At 49.0% G+C, this 18,425-nt stretch overlaps 1 protein-coding gene across 1 annotated transcript; it reads right to left on the reverse strand.

Annotated features, from left to right (window-relative positions):
- Window positions 1-389: 389 nt before the first annotated feature.
- Window positions 390-17,226, reverse strand: LOC133359469 (uncharacterized). The gene is made up of 10 exons (XM_061577886.1): window positions 17,170-17,226; window positions 16,319-16,345; window positions 12,773-13,092; window positions 12,197-12,323; window positions 11,050-11,166; window positions 10,184-10,265; window positions 7,822-8,016; window positions 4,671-4,985; window positions 3,385-3,495; window positions 390-601 (listed from the first exon to the last, which is right to left on the reverse strand). The coding sequence occupies exons 1-10, from the start codon at window positions 17,224-17,226 to the stop codon at window positions 390-392; spliced, it is 1,563 nt and encodes a 520-aa protein (XP_061433870.1).
- Between the last annotated feature and the right edge of the window lie 1,199 nt (window positions 17,227-18,425).

Genomic DNA, 18,425 nt, shown 5'->3' on the forward strand with positions numbered 1-18,425 from the left:
AGTGCGTGAATTAATTTATATGCAGTGTCTGTTGCACACCAGCCTACTGCATGGGCTTAACCAGGAACCAAGCCACGGTCCAATGGCAAGGCAGAAAAGCAAGACAATTGGACGGCTTTTCCTGAAGCTCCAGATATTCAGTGGCTCCTCCGCCATATGCCGTTGGCCATCTGGAACGTGGCTCATCCGCCCCACCGAGGTGGAGTGGATACACTTGGTATCCGCCCGGGATTTTATCAGGGTTTACTCCCTTAGCCTAAATGGCTAACCAGTGCCCCGTTAGCCAGCGTGTTTCCAGGTTGCGTCCAGACAGGCCTTCATGGTTACCGAAGCAGCACAGGTGGTCGAACCACCCACCATACTTCGCCCTGTCCGGCAAATCCTGTACTTCACCTGTTACCACCTCCCACGACGTGGACGAGGGGTTGGTTTTTTAGGAGGTTCAGAATGGCGTGGTTCTCTCTGGTCTCTACGTTCTGCCCGTGGTTCTCGCTCGCCTCGCTGATGAAGGAATCCACCATGCCTGCAAGCCTCATCACGTGCGGGTAGGCCGAGACGACGCCGTTGGACTGCGGCATCTCGTGGACCTGCAGCAGCTCATCTGGCGGCGGCAGTGGTGGGTGGTGGGTTGGTGGTTGGTGGTGGTGGGTGGGTTGATGGTGATGGTGGTAAAAAACAACAAAATGTCCGATGAGCTATAAAGCTTTGTCAAATACAAATATGGGGTTTTTTTTGTAACCATCTTTGCAATACAACAGGAGTTGTGTTAAGATGTTCAAACACAAAATAGGCATTTCTTCTTTTGCAAGGAATCAAGTTACTAGCGGCATTAACCACACACACGGTGCTTGCTGTGAACATGCAAACAACATGGCTCTTATAATAATAACAACAACAATAATGTTGGATGGCATTGTCTTTGAAACTGATTGGTCTATACCAGAGACAGCAGCCTTTTTATGGTTGAGTCTCACCACCAGTGTCTCGCTACCCAGTGTCTCACTACCCAGTGTCTCGTTACCCAGTGTCTCACTACCCTGTATCTCACTACCCAGTGTCTCGTTACCCAGTGTCTCACTACCCATTGTCTCACTACCCAGTGTCTCACACCCAGTGTCTCACTATCCAGTGTCTCACTACCTTGTATCTCACTACCCTGTATCTCACTACCCAGTGTCTCACACCCAGTGTCTCGCTACCCAGTGTCTCACACCCAGTGTCTCACTACCCAGTGTCTCACTACCTATTGTCTCACTACCCAGTGTCTCACACCCAGTGTCTCACTACCCAGTGTCTCACTACCTATTGTCTCACTACCCAGTGTCTCGCTACCCAGTGTCTCACTATCCTGTATCTCACTACCCAGTGTCTCGCTACCCAGTGTCTCACTACCTAGTATCTCACACCCAGTGTCTGGATACCCAGTGTCTGACTACCCAGTGTCTCGAAACCCAGTGTCTCACCACCAGTGTCTCGTTACCCAGTGTCTCACTACCCAGTGTCTCACTATCCAGTGTCTCACTACCCAGTGTCTCGCTACCTATTGTCTCACTACCCAGTGTCTCACACCCAGTGTCTGGATACCCAGTGTCTCACTACCCAGTGTCTCGATACCCAGTATCTCACTACCCAGTATCTCACTACCCAGCGTTTCACTACCCAGTGTCTGACTACCCAGTGTCTCGATACCCAGTGTCTCGCTACCCAGTGTCTCACCACCAGTGTCTCGTTACCCAGTGTCTCACTACCCAGTGTCTTGCTACCCAGTGTCTCACTACCCAGTGTCTCGCTACCAGTGTCTCGCTACCCAGTGTCTCACCACCAGTGTCTCGTTACCCAGTGTCTCACTACCCAGTGTCTCACTATCCAGTGTCTCACTACCCAGTGTCTCACTACCCAGTGTCTCGCTACCCAGTGTCTCACCACCAGTGTCTCGTTACCCAGTGTCTCACTACCCAGTGTCTCACTACCCAGTGTCTCACCACCCAGTGTCTCACTACCCAGTGTCTCGATACCCAGTGTCTCACTACCCAGTGTCTCACTACCCAGTGTCTCACTAACCAGTGTCTAACAACCCAGTGTCTCACTACCCAGTGTCTCACTACCCAGTATCTCACTACCCAGTGTCTCACTACCCAGTGTCTCACTACCCAGTGTCGCACCACCCAGTGTCTCTCTACCCAGTGTCTCACTACCAGTGTCTCACCACCCAGTGTCTCACTACCAGTGTCTCACCAGCAGTGTCTCACTACCCAGTGTCTCGCTACCCAGTGTCTTGCTACCCAGTGTCTCACCACCCAGTGTCTCACTACCCAGTGTCTCACCACCCAGTGTCTCACTACCCAGTGTCTCACTACCCAGTGTCTCACTACCCAGTGTCTAACAACCCAGTGTCTCACTACCCAGTGTATCACTACCCAGTGTCTCACTACCCAGTGTCTAACAACCCAGTGTCTCACTACCCAGTGTATCACTACCCAGTGTCTCACTACCCAGTGTCTCTCTACCCAGTTTCTCGATACCCAGTGTCTCGCTACCCAGTGTCTCACTAACCAGTGTCACACCACCCAGTGTCTCTCTACCCAGTGTCTCACTATCCAGTTTTTCGATACCCAGTGTCTCACTACCAGTGTCTCACCACCCAGTGTCTCACCACCCAGTGTCTCACCACCCAGTGTCTCACCAGCAGTGTCTCGCTACCCAGTGTCTCGCTACCCAGTGTCTCACTACCCAGTGTCTCACTACCCAGTGTCTCACCACCCAGTGTCTCACTACCCAGTGTCTCACTACCCAGTGTCTAACAACCCAGTGTCTCACTACCCAGTGTATCACTACCCAGTGTCTCACTACCCAGTGTCTCTCTACCCAGTTTCTCGATACCCAGTGTCTCTCTACCCAGTGTCTCTCTACCCAGTGTCTCACTACCCAGTGTCTCGCTACCCAGGCTCTCGATTATAATCCGCGCGTGCGATTTATCTGGCTTGTGGATAAAACCACGTGCCCGAGTTCATGACGTAGCATCTACTGCTGCTACAAGTTTTTACTTGTACCAAGTATAAAACCCCATTGCTGAGCTTTCTTACAGCATATTTTTTCAGAAGCGACTTTCACACATTTTAGCAGATCAACGAAGTGGCTGTTATCATCATCATCATCATATGGACATTCAGAACAGCAGCCAAATACTCTAAATCCATAGAGATACATCGAAACACAGACCCATATATATGCACAGAGACCCATATTTATACACATAGACCCATATAGATACACAGAGACCCATATATATGCATATAGACCCATATAATAGATACATATAGACCCATATAGATACACAGAAATCCATATAGATACAAAGAGACCCATAGAACAAAATAAACTCACCAGTGATTATAGTGACCCACGTATTTCGTTTGGAATCAATCTGCGTGATTTGTTGTTCATCTTGATCCAATTCAGTCGAGTCGGGCTGATTAGAGTGACCAGGCTTCCCGTCTGGAGGTTGAACGAGAGAAAATAACAAAAATCAAATGAATACAGGCAAAATATATGCAGCCCTGATTTTGCCCATTCACTCCACTGAGGATGTTTGTCATACGTAAGTTTTTTATTCAAAATTTAACTAAACTACTTTTTTTTACCAGGTAAGACCACACTCTTTTTGAGCAATGACCTGACCATCACGAATGATAGTGGCTCAACGAAGTGGGCTTATCACGTGGAAATGTATAGCAGCCAAATACTCTTTAACGCGATATGAAATGTGAAGGAATGAAAACCGGAGGACTTGGAGAGAAATCCACGCAGTGACCACCACGGGGAGAGAGACAGAGAGACGCAAACTCCCAATATACAGCAGGCGGCAGGGTTGGTATTGTACCCACGACGTCCTGCATACCAGGCGAGGTAGTTAACATTGTGCCACTGGGATTGTCTTTGTACTGTTCGCCTATTGGCATTCTCTGGTCTACTAACACACTGCTAGGGGTGCAGAGACAAGGCCATACAGAAGACTGTCTTTCGTGTTGTAGGCGAATTACTTTGAAAGACAATGCCATACATTATTATCGGAACGTGTTTGCATGTTTTTCCACAAGTATGATGTGTTTGTGAGTTCATGCATTACTTCATGATATCTTTCAAAATGCATCAAAAGTCTGCATTATATCTTAACACCACCTCTTATTTTTATTATTGCCAGACATGGTTGTGTATATAAATCACACCTATTCTTAAACTTTCATCCGTTATTTTTGTATTTTTCAAGCTTAAAAACAAACAAACCACGCGAAACAACTCGGCTGTTCGATGTGACAGGATTTATTTTGTTCACTCACCAGCGCGATGTTTCGCGCCCATCTGCCTCTTAGCAAGGAGGGCACCCGAGTTTTGGTTCCACGACTGTGGCAGCGCTGTCTGCCTTTCTGGTGTAGAGGCCAATGAGTGCAAACACTACAATGCGTGTTACTATTACGATTATTATTGTCAAAGCAGTGTTTGCTTGCATTGTCATTGTACTTGTTCTCTAGTCTAACATGGGTGCAGAGACAAGGCCATGAACAAGGCTGTCTCTGGTGTAGGCCAATGAGTTCCAAACACAACAAATCTGTAACATCAGTAGCAATTTTTATATCAAAGCAGCAGCCATGTATCGTTTCGCATTGTTTTACCACAAGCGTGATGTGTGGTTGACACACAGGCTGAGATCCACTCCGTCAGCTGGGGGTAGTGGTCCTGTAGGCTTTCGAGAGCCCTCCAGAGCTTGAGGCACTCGTCCCTGTTGATGAACTCGTCAATCAGAAAGTTGGCGCACTCCTCTTTCACCATCATGTCTTTGGCCTTGTTGTATTCGCGCCGAGAGATCAACTCTTTGCTGTCCAAGTAGTCGAGCAGGTACGTGGGGTCCCTGCCAATCCATAACTTCAGTTCCGGCCTCTTCCCTTTGATCAGCTTGACAGCCGTCGACTCATCCATGTCTCGAACCACTGGTGAGTAATGGACGAGACGCCATGCGATGGTAAATACTGGTGTGCTGCACTGTCTCTCTTATCTCTGTGTGTGCATGCATATATAGTGGAAGATTCTGGCAAAAGTAACCCCTTACCTCCGTGGTGGTGTTGAATGCTAACACTGTGTGGATGTGAGCAATGCCATGGAGGGAAGGCCAATTCCTATCGGCTATACCCGTCATGGCACTTGTAGCCATCACAGCGGCCAAATGGGTGCTCTGGATGGGTGCGAGGGTCTGGAAACCCCTCCACCTTCAATTCAATGACCACTAAACTACGTGCAAAATATCGAACTAAGCTTGTGCCAGAGGATCTGTGGGGACAGGTATCTACGACTTATCCTGGCCAAACTCCACTTGGCAGAGCCAGGAACTGAATCCATACCCTCGGGGTTCCTCCACAAACGACAATAAACCACCGTGACTGGCCATGGCGAATATTCGAATGTGGAGGAGAGGCTGCCACTCCTCTGTCAGGAGCTGGACCAGTACCGCCTGGATCTCTGAGATATTCAGGAGGTCCGATGGATTGGCTTTGGCTCCAGTCACCATGAGAGGTGGACAGTCCCCTACTCGGGGCAGGAGACTGCCAAACAACAAGGAGTGACTCTTCTTCTGAATAAAAAAATGAATGTAGCGGCGAGGTTTGGAAAGCTGTAAGTCCCAGTCTAATGTGGGCTCTCCTTTCCATCAACAAGAGACCAGAAAGTATTGGTGGTGATTGCTTATGCCCCCCTGACGAAGAATATCAGTGGAGGGATGCAGGCAAGGCTGATGAGTCAGATGCCTTTTATGATCTCCTGTCACAGATGTGAGCAAAAGTGGCCCCTCAGGATAGTCATCCTGTTGGATGATTTAATGCCCGAGTTGGTAGCTGGGCTGGAGCAATTGGAAGGCATGGACCAGAACAGCTCAATAATAATGGTAGTAGGCTGCTAGACTTCTGTGTATCCCATGGGCTTGTAATTAACAATACGCCATTCCAGCATCGGCACATCCACAGAAAACAATGTATCCATGCTGAGTCCAAGAAAGAACATCTGCTACACTATGTAGTGATAGAAAAGTGGATGTGGGGCTATGCCCCTGACACCAGGACCTACCATGGAGCTGATTTTTCCACCGACCATCAGCTTGTCATCTGTAAGATGTGCCTGCCATTCTTCCACTCCGCAGGTGGGTGTCCATTAGTGTATAGTAGTGTAGTTGTATAGTAGTGTATACTAGTATATAGTAGTGCAGTGTATAGAATTGCCTTGTTGTGTTTACGTGACAACCCTTACTAGTTGGCTGTGTCGGGTGGTGGCGGGTTTTAACGACACATTTATATATTTACGCGATCTAACCCAAAAACCTCTTATGGGTGTGTTGTGCCATACCAAGGCGCTGTGGGTCTTCTTATGGTCACCACCCTCATGGGCCGATAGGGGGCGGCCGAGAGAGTGAGCGGGATGTGTGGTGGTAGACCTGGGGTAACTCCCCCCCCCACCCCTGGTAGAGAACCCAGAACCCCAAGGGGTGGGGGCTGGGGGCTAGGGGCCAACGGTTAATTTCCGACCCTTCTAGAAACTCACCATTGGAACCTCATTTGCCAGTAAAAAATATGATAATTGTTTTTTACCCTTCTATCTGGCAACAAAACTGACACCTTTTTTTTTTTACAAGGAGTCATGTTTGCATAGACCACAATACCTGCAGCCATAATGCAAACAAAAACATAACTCTGATAATATATGCACTGTCCTTGAAGTTGATTGGTCCACACCCAAGACAGCTTTCCTTAGAGCCTAGTCTCACATGGGTTGGACCAAATGACGTAAATAGAATGTGCCAATTCGTTACTAGTACAGCACTAACCGATGTGTTTCAGAGTAAATCCACAACATTTACAATCTGAGTACGACTTTTCGCAAGTAATTACAACTATCTTCATCAGGCGACATCCAGATTTGTGGAGAAATCCTCATCCTTCGTTCTTTAATCCCCCCCCCTCACTTTGCTCAAGAAGGGTTCACAAGTGACGCCATCACATCAACCCTTATATTTAAGGAACGAAACTGGAGGATTTCTCTACAAATCTGCGGTCGCCTGATGAATCTGGTTGTAATTACTGGCAAAACGTTATGGTACTCAGAATGTAAATGTTGTGGATTTGCTCTACAACACAACCGGTGTGCTGTACTAGTGCACTACACTATACACTACACTACTATACACTACACTATACACTACACTACTATACACTACACTACTATACACTACACTACTATACACTACACTACTATACACTACACTACTATACACTACACTATACACTACACTACTATACACTACACTATACACTAATGCTGCACTAGTGACTAATCAGCACGTTCTGTTTACGTGATAACTTTACTAATTGGCTGTGTTGGGTGGTGGCGGGTTTAACGACACATATTTAAGCAATCTAACCCAAACAAACCTCTATTATGCAAGGCCCACTCAGCTATGTTGCTCATTTTCAGACACGACCTGGTCGCAAATGATAGCTTAACGAAGTGGCTTATTATCATCATTATTGGGTGAACGTTTATAGCAGTCGCCAAATCTTCTAAACACGTGGTGATGTTAATTAAAAATAGTGGAGGGAAAAACCGGAGGTGGACCCGGAGGAAAATCCATGCAACTTCGAGGAGACACGCAGACTCCAAACATACAGCAGGCATCAGGGTCGGGATTGAACCCATGACACCTCCTGCATACCAGGCGAGATCATTAACATGTCGTAGGCATTGTACACGCGTGTTACACGCCAGTGGTTGAACGCTACTCACCGCCATCTTCAGGATTATTCAGACGATGTCCGTTGGGGTCGGCCGTTCCATGTTGGTCTTCATCGGGACCATCGGGCTGCGTGGTGGTTTGCGATTTCCTTTGATCCGCGTCGGACTCTGATGCTGACGGCTTTCTGTCCAGCGGATGTCCAGCGGAGCCGGAGGCATCTTGACGTCGGCCAGAGGTGGGAGTGACTGATCAAGGTGGGTGGGAAAAGGAAAATGCAACATGTCAAAGTCAAGGTGGGTGCGCCACTGCGGAGGAGGAGGCATGTGAAGAACGCTGCTGCTGCTGGGGCCGTGCCAAGCTAGGTGCATGGTTGAGGATAGTTACTTTGGGTTTGGTGGGTGGAGAAGTTGGGAGGGCATTCGGATAAAACACAGCGAGTTGACACAGTAGGGGGCACAGGTGATTGTGGTAATGCATTTGCGAGTAGACATCTCAGTCAACCCATGGCACCCACTAGGTCAGTTCCGTGAGCTCTTGCTCGTGCACCTAGCCTGGCACAGCAACATTGCAACCAATGAGCACCTGTATGGTCTGTCCCGTGACCGAATGAAAGCAGCAGCGAAAACGTTCGACCCTTTCACGTGGTAGGCTCAAAGTGCACCTAGCCTGGTACAGCCGCCACGGTGACGTCACTGTTTTTCATAAGCGACCTATTCACAAATGATAGCTCAATGAAGTGGCTTATCACCATTATCACGTAGACGTTTATAGCAGTATCCAGATACTCTAAACGCTTGGTGATGTTGATTCTAAATGTGGAGGGAAAAATGGGATCTCATGGAGAAAAAAAATCCTCGCGACTACAGTGAGAGAGACACGTAGGCTCCAAATATACAGCAGGCGTCTGGGTCTGGATCGAACCCACGAATTCCTTCATACCAGGCGAGGGAGTTAACGTCTCTTTGCCACTGTGGCGCCCCGTGGTGGCGAATAGCGGCTTTTGTTGTTGTTTGTTGGGTGGGGGGCTGAGGACATGCATAATTTATTCAAAAATCTAAATTTGTATAAAAAAATGTTGCCAGAATTCAAAATGATGAAATGTTAAGAATAGGTCCGTTTTATGTCCCTTGTTTGGCATAAGCAATTAGGCAATAACACTCACTACCCAAGGACACTTTTTTTGTTACACAGTGTTATCATCCACGACCACACATTGTGGAAGATGTGGCGATGCAACATATAGATCCACAGGTGGTCTGGGGATAATGCTGCACTGCCCTCTGCCGACAATGTAACAGCCTCACAAACACCAAATCCCCCCCCCCCCCCACTCTAACAATGATACATAGACCTCTCACCTAACACACACACAGACCCCCTAACCAAAAAGTTATGTTCGCGAGCACCCTATGAAGGCCAACCACTCCCATACTCGCTACCTACACACGTAATTAAACCCTCCACAAAGATCCCCTGTACTCTGCAGCTTTTCAAACAGACTGTTGGGGCGAGTGCTGTTAGCGAGGAGCACTTATGAAGGCCGGTACGGCACACACGATGGGGTCTCGCCCCACCGCTGAAGTTTAACACAAATCGCACCGGGTTACAGTCACCGTTTACGGTTGAGTTGCACCGCGGAGAGGTCACCGGGACCAGTACAGACACTGTATATCTGTAATAAAAGACTTCGTCAGACACTGCTGGTGTCCGTTGGTCTTTTATTTAGTTTCCTCCTTGCACCCCGCTGGTCCTGACCGCGGACCAGCGTCTCCTCGCACGCGCCCCGCACGCTCCTCCAACAGCTCCTCCACTCCCGCACCCCGCTGGCCGACAGCGTGCCGAAGATCCTTCAGCCACGTGGCCGATGGTGCGGATCTCCTCTCACCACCCAACGTGGCTCAGCCTCTTTACTCCCGCAACTGCCCCGATCCCTTCCGGGCTCCCACCTATATCCTCTTTACCACGTGACCCTGACTCCTCCCCTTCCCGATCGTCAGATCCGGCCTTCCCATACTGCCCTGCTGGCTCCACCCCCATTCACCTCGCTTCCCATTGGAGGCGAGGTGAACGGCGGCCCCTCCCACACGCCCACCAATACCCGGGCCGTGTGATTGGGCCAGAACCCAGCAGCAAACCCCGTTTACGCTCACATTACATATCCATCAACGGAGTGGGCTGTGAGCAGGCAGGAACCCAGGTCACCTGGTCGCCGGGGTGTGTCGCCCAGTGTGCTGACCATTGCCCCACCGCTCCCCACGCCGAAAGCACCACGAGCAACCACCAGCAGCACAGACCGTGACCCCCCACACACATCGTGACCCCCCCACACACACACCGTGACCCCCCCCCCACACACACCGTGACCCCCCCCCCCCCACACACACCGTGACCCCCCCCCCCCCACACACTCACCGAGTGCTGTAGCCGAGTGCTGCAATTGCCTCAGCCACTCTGCAGCTGCTGCGGGGTGCAGCTCTCCCCCGGTCTGCGTGCACTGTGTAACAAAAAATACATATTTTTGTCCCTGGGTAGTAAGTGTTATTTTCTAATTGCTTATGCATCAAAAGTACAGAAAGGGGCTAATATTCCCCACGAACTTTGCTTTTGTGACTCGGAAACAAAAGCAAAGTTAACAATCCACTCCATTAATAGTTATCAACGATATTTATCGTAATCCAAAACACACGAAAATGCGCTTTTTAAGGAGATGTAACGTTTTTGGGCAGTATCTCTTTATAACTACCAATACATTTTAACCATTAAGAATAGTGGTCATGAATAAGTAAAGTTTGCGCAAAGCGCTGTCATATAGTCGAGATGTAAATATAGGTGGTGCAGTGCTGTGAACCCTGAGTCCTGAGCTGAGTTCAAGGTCATGGGTAACATTAATGGTTCATGATATCTGAATCAGGCTCCCAGTCCCAGATCCCCAGCACTCTAGACCCTCAGTTCCAGCCTAAACCCTAAACTCCAAGACTCCCCGCGAGCAAACGAATGCAGTCCTAGCATTTGCGTCATTCCTTCATGTAAAGTCCTGGTCACAAAAGTAAAGTTTGTGGGGAGTAATAGCCATTTTCTATACTTTTTAGGCATAACAATAAAACAAAAACACTTAGTACCCAGGGACAAATATCGTGTTACATATTGTTATCACAGCGGGGGGCTGCTGCTGCTGCCGGGTCTGGCCACAGCCACCCCGACCCCGACCCCCACGAAGCCGGCCACTGCCCCCCGCTCCGTCACACGACCTGTCGAAGGGGAACACCTCCACGGCGTACCTCAGCGGCGTCGACGACGACGAAGCAGACGAGTCGGACGACAGGGAAGAGTCGTCGATGGGATAGGGCGATTTGAGCCACCAGGTCACGTCGATGCGCATCATGTCTAAACGGTGCCTGCGGAGGAAGAGAGACGAGCGGGCAGCCAAAGTGGCCGCGAAGGAAAACGTTCGAATCAGATGGGCCCATCTGCTGCTGTTGGTGCTGAAGCTGTTCTTGTTGTTGATGGACGCGGGGATTGGGATGGAAATGGGTTGAGACGGTGGCGCTTGCTGCTGCTGCCTGTCAGCTCCTCGGAGGCTCAACTCCGTGAACCACTGCTGATCCTGCGCGTATTTTTTACAAACCCGATGGGTAGTGGCAATGCCGAGTGGCTAATGGAACATGTTCTGGAGCATAGTCGAGTTGTCAAGAAGATAACATGATCATTGGACCTCCTTTGCCAGTACCAAAATATAATAATAGGGGTTTTCCCCTTTTTTCTGGCAACAAAACTGAAACCTTTTTACGAGGATTCATGTCTGCATTAACCACAATACTTGCGGTCAATATGCAAACAAAAAACACACTGATAATATATGTATTGTCCTTGAAACTGATTGGTCCACACCAGAGACAGATTTCTTTAAAGGGAAAAACCCCTATTATTAGGATAACATGAGAAATGGTCACTACCTTGGTTGTCTTGTTTTCTTCTGAATAAACTATGGGTGTAATGAATAGGACTCCCCCTGACTTACCCAGCAAGTAATGACCATCCACATGCTGGTTCTTGGCCCCAAAAAGCACCTGTGCTTCATGGCGGGAGATGGGGGGGCAGTGATGACATTTGTTTTGGTAGGCAAACACTAAGTCAGGGCTGCATTGTTTTCTTTGTCACTGTGTTGGTAAAACGGTGGGGCAGTGTTTGTCTCACTGCACTCTCACTGCACTCGATGACCTCAGTTAGATTAACAGCCATGGATAATATCAGTGGAGCATGGTTGGTGACCGATCTAACAACCATTAACGACGTGGCATGCGAATGACTTCATCCAGCAGTGGATTGACAGAGGGCTGTGAATTTGTTGGGAATGTGTTGAGCATATTAAAAGCTGAAATACAGCATTAAATATAGTGACCCCCACCCCGACACACTCACACTCACCGGGTCCTGTTGCAGAGTGCTGTAGTTGTCTTCGTCTCTCTGTGGCTGCTGCCACTGCTGCAGCCGCAGCTGCTGCCGCTCCTGCAGCCACAGCTGCACGGCGAAGCTCTCCCCCGGTCTGCGTGCACTGTGTAACAAAAAAAATGTTGTCCCTGGGTAGTAAGTGTTATTTTCTAATTGCTTATGCCTCAAAAGTACAGAAAATGGCTATCATTCCCCACAAACTTTACTTTTGTGACGAGGACATTGATATTTTGAAATGTACCTATTTTCAATGAGAAAACGGGTGAATGTGTCATTCATTCACGTAAAGTCCTGGTCGCAAAAGCAAAGTCTGTGGGGAATAATAGCCATTTTCTATACTTTTTAGGCATACGCAATTAAACAAATAACACTTAGTACCCAGGGACAAATATCGTGTTACATATTGTTATCACAGCGGGGGGGCTGCTGCTGCTGCTGTTGTTGCCGCTGTCGGGTCCGGCCACAGCCACCTCGACCCCGACCCCCACGAAGCCGGCCACTGCCCCCCGCTCCGTCACACGACCTGTCGAAGGGGAACACCTCACGGCGTACCTCAGCGGCGTCGACGACGACGAAGTGGACGAGTCGGACGACGACATGGTCCGGGGATCGACGTCGATGTCCTCCATCACGACTGAACGGTGCCTGCAGAGGAAAGGTCGCGAGCGGGCGCCCAAAGTGGCCTCTTCGGAAGACGGCAGCGGCAGAACGACCCCCTTGATGCTGTTGCCGCCGCTGCTGTTGTTGTTGTTATTGATGGACGCGGGGATTGGGATTGGAAAGGGTTGAGACGGTGGCACTTGCTGCTGCTGCTGCCTGTCGGCTCCTCGGAGGCTCGACGCCGTGAACCACTGCAGGTACCTCTGCTGATCCTGCGCGCCGTGACAGATGTTCTTTTTTTTATAGGAGGCGAAATGTGTTAATTAAAACAAAACAAAACCACAGAGTAATGTCTTATTTTAAAAGCAAACCGAGTTGTCTTCTTCGTCATCGGCTATCATTAAACCATTGTCGCCGTCCTTGCACCTAGCGCTCTGTGATGTTGGGGCATTGTCAGGTGGAGCAACCGGTCTGCTTGGCTAGCAGGTGTCTATCACGAGTGATTCCGGGCTTCGGTGTGACAATGGCGAGTGGCCGCTGCCGCTACTTGTTATTGTGATTGTGACATTTAGCGGCAAGCGGCGGGAACAGTGGGGAGGGCGAGCTTACTCGGGGCTGCACGCCAGCTGTCACGCCGTAGCCGGTAGCCAAACCCAACACCTCCTCCTCCACTCGCACCATCAACCCCTCACCTCCAGCACCCGAACTCCAACCCCTGCAGCCACTCGCTCCCCTCTGCCCCAACCCTCCAGGTCGCAGCCCTCGATCCTCTCAGAACCACTGACCCAAAATCAAGCCCCCTTAGGATCCCAGTCCCAGATCCCCAGCACTCTAGACCCTCAGTCCCAGCCTAAACACTAAATTCCAAGACCCCCTGCGAGCAAACGAATGCAGTCCTAGCCCAAACTGGCACCACCTCCCCCCCCCCCGGACCCAAATCCCAAGACATACACCCCCGAGGCCCCCCTCAGTCCCCAGTCCCCAAGTACCAGGTCCCCACTGCCAGCTCAGGATCCTCTCTCCCAGCAGCAGACTTTAAAAGACCCCAAAGTCTCCGCAGCCACCGCCACCATCACCCCCACCCTCCGCCATTTTATTTAATGTATGGGAGGGAGCCTGAACCCCCTGTGTAGGTTCAGTTGGGATTACACCCCCCGCAGAAAGGATCGGCAGTGCCTAACCCGATGTTGAAAACACTTGAGCAGGTGTGGTTGGCCCGCGAGTATGCTAGGAGCAACTCAGCCCACAGACAGACCGGTAACGAGCGGATAAGGGGTCAGGGGGGGTCCAGGAATACCTTGGCAAGTGGGGGACAAGGCTTAGTTACATTTCCTCCAAGTGCCTGTTGGCACATCCCCGAAACTGTACCGTCCCTGGCATGGACCTGTCGAGGTCATTGAGGTTCGGCGGCCGCATTGCGTACGTATCCGATTGGGCCGACGGTCGATTCATCCCCACATCCCTGGTGTCTGATGTGTCTGGTGTGCCGACCGCCACGTCTGAAGTAACGGGCCATGAAGAGGATTGTTCTATACTGCCTACAGGACTGGAGAACCTAATGGCCACGGATGGAGCATTGCGGACTCGTACAGTCTATGGGTAGTGTTGCGTCTATGGGTAGTGTTGAGTCTATGGGTAGTGTTGAGGCTACGGGCAGTGTTGAGTCTATGGACAGTGCTGAGTCTATGGGCAGTGGTGATTTCTATGGGTAGTGTTGATTCTATGGGTAGTGTTGAATCTATGGACAGTGTTCAGTCTATGGGTAGTGTTGAGTCTATGGGCAGTGTTGAGTCAATGGGTAGTGTTGAGTCTCAGGGCAGTGTTGAGTCTATGGGCAGTGTTGAGTCTGTGGGTAGTGTTCAGTCTATGGGTAGTGTTGAGTCTATGGGTAGTGTTGAGTCTATGGGTGGTGTTGAGTCTTTGGGTAGTGTTGAGGCTATGGGCAGTGTTGAGTCTATGGGCAGTGGTGATTTCTATGGGTAGTGTTGATTCTATGGGTAGTGTTCAGTCTATGGGTAGTGTTGAGTCTATGGGCAGTGGTGATTTCTATGGGTAGTGTTGATTCTATGGGTATTGTTGATTCTATGGGCAGTGTTCAGTCTATGGGTAGTGTTGAGTCTATGGGCGGTGTTGAGTCTATGGGCAGTGTTGAGTCAATGGGCAGTGTTGATTATATGGGTAGTGTTGAGTCTATGGGCAGTGTTGAGTTTATGGGCAGTGTTGATTATATGGGCAGTGTTGATTCTTTGGGTAGTGTTCAGTCTATGGGTAGTGTTGAGTTTATGGGTGGTGTTGAGTTTATGGGCAGTGTTGATTATATGGGCAGTGTTGAGTCTATGGGTAGTGTTGAGTCTATAGGTAGTGTTGATTCTATGGGTAGTGTTGAGTCTATGGGTAGTGTTGAGTCTATGGGTAGTGTTGAGTCTATAGGTAGTGTTGATTATATGGGCAGTGTTGAGTCTATAGGTAGTGTTGATTATATGGGCAGTGTTGAGTCTATGGGTAGTGTTGAGTCTATAGGTAGTGTTGATTCTATGGGCAGTGTTGAGTCTATGGGTAGTGATGAGTCTGTAGGTAGTGTTGAAATGCTACGGAGTACAGCTAGTCCCCGAGTTACGATGGTCCGACTTACGATATTTCGATCTTACGATGGCGTTAGCGATACGACAAAATTTCCATCAACAACCTAACATCGTTCAAGTATGCAGACGAAGGACAATCTTGGTGAGTACAGTACAATATGATACGTTACGATACGCTCAATGCATGCATGATATGTAGCTTTAGCGATTTCATTTTAGGGTTACAACGATACGATACATACGTTCAATGCATGTATGATACGTAGCTTTAACGACTTCATTTTAGGGTTACAACGATACGATACATACGTTCAATGCATGTTTACAGTTTTTATAGCAGATAGGATTGTTTCCTGAAAAAAACGTTCTATTAAATTGCAGTTCATATAGGTAGGCTAAGAATTTACCTTGTTTTTTTCTTTAAATTTCACTGTAAAATACAGTATTGTAATTAATAAATACATAAAGCATATAGTTTAATCTTAATTTTAGAACTTTCGTGACTGCAGGAATTATTATTTGGTTCTTTCGGTTAAGTCACGTCTAAAGATAAAATAATAAATTAAATAATAGCATATTACGACGTTTCGATTGCAATTATACCTGATGATGATTGCTTGTGTTGCAATCGAAACTTCGTAATATGCAATAATTTAATTTATTATTTTATTTTTAGACGTGACTTAACCGAAATAATCAAATAATAAGTATATAGTTTATACAGTACGGTACTGTAAATTGCTCTGTTTTGCTAAATTATCACCATTATTTAAGACTCCTGGGTAGGCTAGGCCATCTTCGACTTACGATATTTTCGACTTACGATGGGGTCGTAGTAACACATCTCCATCGTAAGTAGAGGACTACCTGTATAATTGTGAAGGTGTAGAACGAACAGGCGTCTGAGAGTGCTTACCGCCTTCCTCTTCGCGATTCCAATCGGCTGTGGTGATTGCAATTGTATGAGCGAGCGGTATTTATACGCTGCCAAGCGAGTTTCACATCAACTATGACGCAATTTCCAAGAATATAACAGGAAACAATCTATACAAAGCGCATGTTTGTCTGTGTGTGTCTTTGTTTTTTTATTTGTGTGTGTCTTTGTGTGTTTACTTGTGCGTGTCTGTGAAGAAAAAGACAAAGGCACACACCTGTATGTGTGTGTGTGTCTGTGTGTATGTGAATGATGACACACACACACCTGTATGTGTGTGTAAAGCACAGCAAGTTGGCACAGTAGGGGGCACAGGTGGTGCATCAGCCAGTCATCTCGGTCATCTCGGTCAGTCGACCCGTGGCACCTGCTGGGTCTGCCCCGTGACCTCCTGCCAGCGGGCGTTCGACACTTCACGTGGCCTCAAGGTGCACATGGCCTGGCACAAGCGTCGTGGTGACGTCACCGCCACTTAGTGGCGAATGGCGGTTGTTGTTGTGTTGTTGTTGTAAAGGACATGACACACACCCGTTACGCCTGTGTGTCTTTGTGTGTGTGAATGATGAGACACACACACCTGTCTGTGTGTGTCTGTGTGTGAAGGACAGGACACACACACAGACGTCTGTATGTGTGCCTGTGTGTCTCATCCTTCACACACACGCAAATAAACACACACGCACAAAGACACACGCACAAATAAACCAGCCTGGCAGCTTATCGCTACCGCTCGTTCGTACAATTACAAACACCGCAGCCCATTGTAATCGCGAAGAGGAAGGCTGTAAGCACGATCAGACGCCTGCTCGTTCTATGTGGGGGCTGACGCCCACCTCCCCGCTCCCCGTGAGCGGGCGAGGCGCGACGTCCACCCACTCCACTCCCCCCATCCTTCTCGATCCCCACCCGTGTCCGCCTCCTTGACGCGGCGTCGTAACTTAAACAGGGAAGCGTCCTCAACCTGGAGGTGCCCCCACTGCGCATAGTCCAAGCCAATAACGGCGTCACGCGCCACAGGACCGTCGCCTTTCTCAGAGGTGGCGATTCCTCGGCAGGTGCCTTACAGTGTCCCAAGCCCGAGAAACACGCGCACCCGTCGCTCGTTGGAAATCGTGACAGGGCATCCGCGTTCGTGTGTCGGGTACATTTGCAATAGGAAACAGTAAAGGAATAGTCCTGGAGGACTTCCAACTAACGTGAAAGTTGGCCAGGCGGCTGCTCAATATGCAGCGTGTACTGTAGCACTGCATGGTCAGAGCGCACCTCAAAACGTCTGCCATAACGATAGGGGCAGGGGCGGTTTCTTCATTAGGGCGATTGGGCGACGCACCACCAATCTCAGCCGTTACTGTGCCTCTGGATATAGTCCAATCAGCGTCATGTCACGTTCTGTGGAGTACCGCCTCTTTTTGGGCGATTTCACTCTGGCTGAGAATCGCCCCGAGTGTTCCCATAGACTTACATTCAAAGATGTTTTTTTTCGAACGGCGGGCGCTGCAATGCATTCTCTATGGCTTCCGGGAGGGCTCGCCCTAACGTGCTTACGTCATCATACGTAAGTACGTTTCAGTCAACAATATTATTTGTCGCTACCTAGTAGAATCTTTAATAAAAGATACTGAGTGGATTGTAATAATAGTGAGTATAGAAACAAACAAGATGTATTGTAAGAGTCACTTTATTTTTCATTAATATTAAAGAAGTGAAGTTGCCTTCACATGCTTAAGCTGTTAATTTATCCATTGCATGGGTGGACCTTATCCTTATCAATCATCCAGACATTTGCCCCCCCTGAGAGATTTTGCAGGAGCCGCCACTGGATAGGGGTAATACTTTTGCACGAAAAACAATAGCCAATAGTTCCCGGCGTGTGACACAGTACAGTTGTTCGGCCGGAGACAAGCACTCTGCTGCCGTATGCTACAACACTCTCGACGCCATTAACGACTTGAGACAGAACAGCGCCAATTCTCGTGTTGCTAGCGTCCGTATTAAGAACGAACGGCAAGGAAAAGTCAGGGTAGTGGAGGGGAGGGGCGTTCACCAAGCCATCCTGGAGCGCAACAAATGCGGCCTCCTCCTCCCCCCA

This window comes from Lethenteron reissneri, chromosome 65 (genome assembly GCF_015708825.2).
Source record: "Lethenteron reissneri isolate LAM-NWPU_2019-01 chromosome 65, ASM1570882v1, whole genome shotgun sequence".
In the NCBI taxonomy this organism is placed as follows: Eukaryota; Metazoa; Chordata; class Hyperoartia; order Petromyzontiformes; family Petromyzontidae; genus Lethenteron; species Lethenteron reissneri.

Coding starts and splice junctions, on each gene's coding strand:
- LOC133359469 (XM_061577886.1), bottom strand. CDS start 17,226: ATGGGGGGAGTGGAGTGGGTGGACGTCGCGCCTCGCCCGCTCACGGGG. Junction 16,346..17,169: donor CGCTCACGGGGAGCGGGGAG/GTGGGCGTCAGC, acceptor CAATCACCACAG/CCGATTGGAATCGCGAAGAG. Junction 12,324..12,772: donor TCGTCGTCGACGCCGCTGAG/GTACGCCGTGAG, acceptor TTTGTTACACAG/TGCACGCAGACCGGGGGAGA.